Source organism: Panicum hallii, chromosome 9 (assembly GCF_002211085.1).
Source record: "Panicum hallii strain FIL2 chromosome 9, PHallii_v3.1, whole genome shotgun sequence".
NCBI classification, from domain to species: Eukaryota; Viridiplantae; Streptophyta; class Magnoliopsida; order Poales; family Poaceae; genus Panicum; species Panicum hallii.
The window spans coordinates 16,663,016-16,668,647 of NC_038050.1; the positions used below are offsets into that span (position 1 = coordinate 16,663,016).

At 42.5% G+C, this 5,632-nt stretch overlaps 1 protein-coding gene across 1 annotated transcript; it reads right to left on the bottom strand.

Moving 5' to 3' along the window:
* Window positions 1-1,588: 1,588 nt before the first annotated feature.
* Window positions 1,589-4,352, bottom strand: LOC112877588 (alpha-ketoglutarate-dependent dioxygenase alkB homolog 6). The gene is made up of 7 exons (XM_025941930.1): window positions 4,157-4,352; window positions 3,978-4,038; window positions 3,855-3,893; window positions 2,721-2,833; window positions 2,352-2,628; window positions 2,195-2,241; window positions 1,589-2,091 (listed from the first exon to the last, which is right to left on the bottom strand). Exons 1-7 carry the CDS (start codon window positions 4,322-4,324, stop codon window positions 1,930-1,932), a joined length of 867 nt encoding a protein of 288 aa, XP_025797715.1. The 5' UTR covers window positions 4,325-4,352; the 3' UTR covers window positions 1,589-1,929.
* Window positions 4,353-5,632: the final 1,280 nt, after the last annotated feature.

The window sequence follows — 5,632 nt, forward strand, 5'->3', positions numbered from 1 at the left end:
GGGGAGTCGCTCCTGGGCACCATGGCGCAGAGCGGTCGGCGGATGACCTACGACCTCGCCGCGAGAACGCTGACGTTCCAGTCGTCGTCGTCGCCGGCCGTCCTCCCTAACTCATCCTGTGTACTGTGGGCGCTGCTGCTAGCTGCCGCAGCTCATGTCGCCTTCACGTTCCTGTGATGACCATGTGAACTAGTAGTTGTCACAATATCCTGCTACGTACTGCAGCAGGCATGTCCCGGCTCACTCCACAAATCCTGTGCGTGCATTATTACTCTGTCATCTTCATCGCCTAAAATTGTTAGCTTCCGTCCACAATAATGGGCTTATCATCAAAGGATAGATCACCTTCCCTGTGCTGTCACATAGCGTCCGCCACAACCATTATTGTAGCTAGGATCAATCATGCATGAGGATGCAGCTGGATTTTGTGGGTCTCATTTGCAGGGTGTGTGGTTGAATTCAGCGGTGGTAGATATGTATGAACTTGGGCACGTGTTTGGTTTGGAGAGGCTTATTGTAAACGCATAAGTTCCTTGTATGGAGAGGCTTATTATAATAGGTCTAAACTGGTGTTTGGTTGTAGCGGCTTATTAAAAATCTCTTTTGTTGGTAATGATCTTTCTATCCCTCGTTAATACCATGTAGGCGAGAGAGACAAGGGTAGTAGGAGGAAAGAGAAGATGTTTTGATGGGGCTCACAGAAAATAAACCCCATAAGCATCTCTTGGAGGGGCTTATAGGCATAAGCATCACCTATAGACCTTCATATTTGGATAAAAAGAGGCTTATTAGGGGTTTAACGTTGGGGTTTATAATAAACTCCTCCAAACCAAACACTCCTCTATGATGCTTTTTTTTATAGTTCTATGATGCTTTTTTTTATAATAGTTCTATGATGCTTTAGTGCTGGCTACATTTGTTTCTATATACCTTCGTTTGGCCTATGAAGATACATAAGGGAAGGTGAGCACAAGGAATAAGAAGGTCGGGTGGTATTCTATCTAAGGAGGATTCGGTTGTCTTTCTGTCTTTGTGTTACTGCATGCCATTTCATTTCTGCTTGTGAGCAACTAATGGCTATGCTTCAAATATATAATATATTTCACGTCATCCAATAATCATCTTCCTGAAAAATTGAGTTTTTCGACGATGAAGCTTGCATATGTTCGATTCTTGATATCTTCATGTTGGTTTCGACTGCTGTATTTTGTTTTTATATTAGTCAACTCAATCCTTTGGCTCTTCTCCTCTGATACTCTTATAGAGTTATAAGATTGCAGTCTTTTTAAGGTATGCTAGCATTATGCAAGGATGATGTTGGTTGCTGATTCATGGAGGGGGGAATCAGCAAAACAGGTGATACCGGCATGGAGGTCATAAACCAAGTTGGAATAGCCAGCATGAGAACAGCGAGTTAATTGGGAATCATAAGATGTACTAATACTCATTGGAGATATTAATTTGTTAGGTTCATGAGCAGCTAGAAAGGATTGATCAAGTCCGTTTCTTGTGCAAGAAAATCAGCAAGCTAATGAATGTCATGGGTCTAATTTCCTTTTTGTCATTCTGCACATAAACCACCACCGTCTTTCAGAATTATACTTCAGTATACGAAGAAGGCTTCAAATCTTCAGTGTCTCATAGTATACATATCGGAGACTTTGATCCCCATGCTCAAATATGAACATGTGAATTAATCCTCTAGAATTACAAAATCTATAAGGGTAGTACATCCAAAACCCTCAACCGAGACAGGTTCATCAGCTTCCTTCTCCTCGGCTCTTTCAAATTCCAGATCAGAATGTGGCTGGTTAATTTTTTGTTTTCTTTTGTGGACACATTGCTCGCCAAACAACTTCCATAATACTTCTCCGTACATTACCAGAGTGCAATGGTACTACTCTAAAAACAAGAGTCTTATATGAATTACTAAATTTTGAATAGCTTCTTGTGGACTTTAAGCACCAACCGACATGTTAGAGACACTCTCGTGGCAGTCCTACGGAACGTGCCATGTTGCTCATCCATGATCCCTTGGATGGAGTCAGGACTTAGATGCTTCAATTCTGGGCACCGCGACAAATTCATGACCTGTAAAGGATACACAATGCCAATTCGTTTGCATTCAGAATTAGTTCAGATGCCCATCAGATAATTGTACAAGTGATTTACTGATCTTCAGTCATCGTTTCACCTTGTCCAGATTATGTAGTTCATTATCTTGTATGCCATGCAGGTAATCTACAGAAACAAAAAAAAAGAAACATAAGATAGACTGAAACTTAACTTTTGAACAAAGATGGCTAATTGGCTAGCTAATCATAAAACAATTGCACTTGCACAGATCTAACCTGTATAAGCCTGATCCTTAAATATCAACAGGCTGCAGGGCATCAGCACAAGTGATGAAGATGCAGGATCAGATTCATTTGTGGCCCCACATTCATGTGAGCCAGAGCCATTGCTCTCCATCTTAACAGGCCCCAGCAACTCATTGATCTGTAAGTTTTGTCGATCAGTATGCTCCTGCTCCTTAAGCCTTTGATGGGGTGTGAAATCAATCACAACAGGTGAAGCGAGCGATATGATTGCAACAACAGGGTAGTAGGCAGGACCATCTTGGTGTGGCTGGAAGATAAAATATTGTTGTTTTAAGCAAAAGGCAATGCTTAGTATGTAGACAGAGCGAGAAAACTAGTAGAGAACTGTCGATTGCAGACCATGATCCCTTGATTAGGATGATACTCATTTATCAGCACATGATTGATTGCAGAAGGAAATAAACCAGTCCACTGGCAGATTCTGTCGGTTATCCTTGTTAGCCATGAAGGTACTGCAGCATGAGATGCATGGGCAGCTCAATTTTTGAGCTAAAATTGAATTAAACCTGAGTAATTTATAAGAGCACAGAATGTAACTAGTAGGCGTGTTAGCCACCAATCAAGAAATGCCTTACGGTTGGTTCAGTGCAGACATTCGTCACAACAAGATTATGCTCGTAGCAGGCATTCAAAACCTGAATGTTTGTGTTGGGCTGAATGCCATACTTTCAGAAGGTAGAAAAGCATGTAATCCTATTCTTGAGGGTTACAATTTGCTAGCTGGAAAATTAAACAAGAAAAGCCCCATAAATACTTTATCTTAGCCTGACCCAAAAATATCAAGGATGATCGTACACGTACGTTTTTTTTCCCTAACTGGGAAAGCATAAACCACTCGAGTCCCTATCTAATACTGAGACAAACATCCAGCCATGATTGGCCCCCCAACAGTTCTGAAGACAGTTCTGAAGACATTCTAATGTACTTGGAGTAGCTTTGCCTTATGTGCCACTTGAAGCTAGATTTAGGCCAAGTTAGGTGACCTAACTACCAGATGCCTCAAACTATCTGAAACAAGTGGAAGGCAGCTTTGATGGTTTACAGGTCGAAGTCCTTCAGAATTTGGCCTGTTAGGAAAGCTTAAGCTAAGCCAGTAAGCCAGACAAGCTATTAGATGACCAATTTATACTGATCATCATATGGGACATTTGATTTGTACAAAAAGAACAAAACTTGCCCCTAACAAGCAAGAGGTGACTGCTGTTCAAGCAGCAACTCGACATGACTATTATCTTGTACTAGTCCTAACTGCTTGGTGATCTCCACAGTTTCAAGATAATCATGTAGCACTAAAATGGTATTCTTCAAGCATACCAACTAACATTTGAAATTTCAACAAGATAAGACATTTCACGCCAATCACATTGGAACCAGGCTTATATTAAGGCCACTTCAACTATACATCAGTATGCCTGATCTTCAGCTTGATTCACAAAACAAAGCTAAAAATCGCAAGCTTATAGGAGCACTCACAGGCCTGCGGCAGGAGCCCTTTCTCATGCACCACTCCTCCTGCGCGATCCAACACCGTGTCAAGGAAAGGAAGAAGCTAAAGCAATCCCCAAGCAAAAAGCAAGTGCCAAGAAGACAGGGTACCCCAGTTCTGCAGCCTCCGGTTCTTGAGGGATCTCCACTTGGGCGCCGGCGCCTGGTAAATCTGCGCCGCAGAACACAATCACCGTGTCAAAATCACGGGATCGAGATCGAGCGAGCGAGCGAGCGAGAGCGAGAGGGAGGGAGGGAGGGAGGGAGACGGGATTTGGTGGGTGCCGTACGTGGTGGAGGAGCTGGGACTGCTCGGACTGGGAGACGAAGTCGGGGACATAGAAGAGGGTGGGGATGGCCCCGACGGTGTAGTCCGCGAGGCTCCTCAAAGCCAACGCTGACGAGGGCCTCTCCGCCGCCGCCGCCGCCTCCGCCTCTTGGGTCGTCGTGTCCTCCATGGCTGCTCGCTCAATCTAGACTTCGAGGGGGATGTGCTCAGTGAAGCTGAAGCCGTGTGGCGTGGGCTGCGGGTGGGCTTACTTTTGCTAGAGGCCCAAGATTTTAATTTGATATGATACCGGCCCATGTTAACAACATAACAAGGTTGGGGGCACGCCCCCTCACGAAATCTTACCTCCAGTCCAGTCTGCAAGCCAAGCGGCCCAAGCTGAGTACAACCAACCAGTGGAACGATTTGAACTTTCTTTTTTTTTTTGAAACGATCTTGATCCATTAATTTGTGATCCAATTTGAAGTCATTTGAGTACTTAGGTGTTATTTGTATTTCCCTTCCTTTCCGGAGCAACATAAATTGTGGTGTAATGACATCTGCGGCAAACGTTTCTCTTTGCTTGTGTCTTTCTCGAAATAAACCAGCAGGCACGGCGCCAAAACCATAACAGACCTGCCGACGGGATTTAAACCCAAAAGGAAACAATTTAGCTGAGCTGATCCTGCCAAAAGTGTAACGGGTTAACCCAAATTATGTTGCACTGTAATTATTAAGATATCACTTGAATTAATGGATAATTATAGGCTCAAACTAAGAATACCCATGTAGGGTGATGGCTACATATAGGACCCCGTACTTGATCTATAACAATAAGAAAAACAATCGCGTGTGTTTTCCTCCTGGATTGTACTTTTGGCAAAGGAATCCGGATAATCTACTGCATCTTCGCGGCGGCTACTAATCTTCTGTCGGGAGGAAGGAAAACTGATCAAGGGATCTGTGACGACGACGTTACTTCTACGTAATTTGTAAAGCTGAAACCACAAGCACGCCGACATCCACAACACAAATCACAGGAGTATCGGAATAGCAAATTATATTATTCAATATACTTCCTCCATCCTGAAATATAATGCAGTATAGGGTTTAAAAATTATATCTAAATATAAAGTATTCTAGGACTTTTGGGATAACTATTAAATGAAATCATTTAATTTTCCTTAGCTCCTAGGTGCATATTTACCTTTTCTATTCCTTCCTCCCTGCTTAATCTTAGGAACAACTTTAATTATAGTAGGTAAACAAAAAGCTTGCAGAGGGTACATACATCTTTTATTCTCTCCCTTAATATATTTTAGATTTTAGGTACAATTACGCACAAATAAGGAAATCTCATATTACTACAAAAGTTACGATAAATGAACTTACAATTAGGTCTACCCTTGAAACACACAAATAATTTACTTTAAGGTGCTGCGTGCGCTAGCGTCTTTCTAAAAGTCGCGCATTTTGGATTCAGAGTCTAATAAGTGTT

Coding starts and splice junctions, on each gene's coding strand:
- LOC112877588 (XM_025941930.1), bottom strand. CDS start 4,324: ATGGAGGACACGACGACCCAAGAGGCGGAGGCGGCGGCGGCGGCGGAG. Junction 3,894..3,977: donor CCGGAGGCTGCAGAACTGGG/GTACCCTGTCTT, acceptor TGGATCGCGCAG/GAGGAGTGGTGCATGAGAAA. Junction 2,834..3,854: donor AGGGCTCCTGCCGCAGGCCT/GTGAGTGCTCCT, acceptor CTCATGCTGCAG/TACCTTCATGGCTAACAAGG.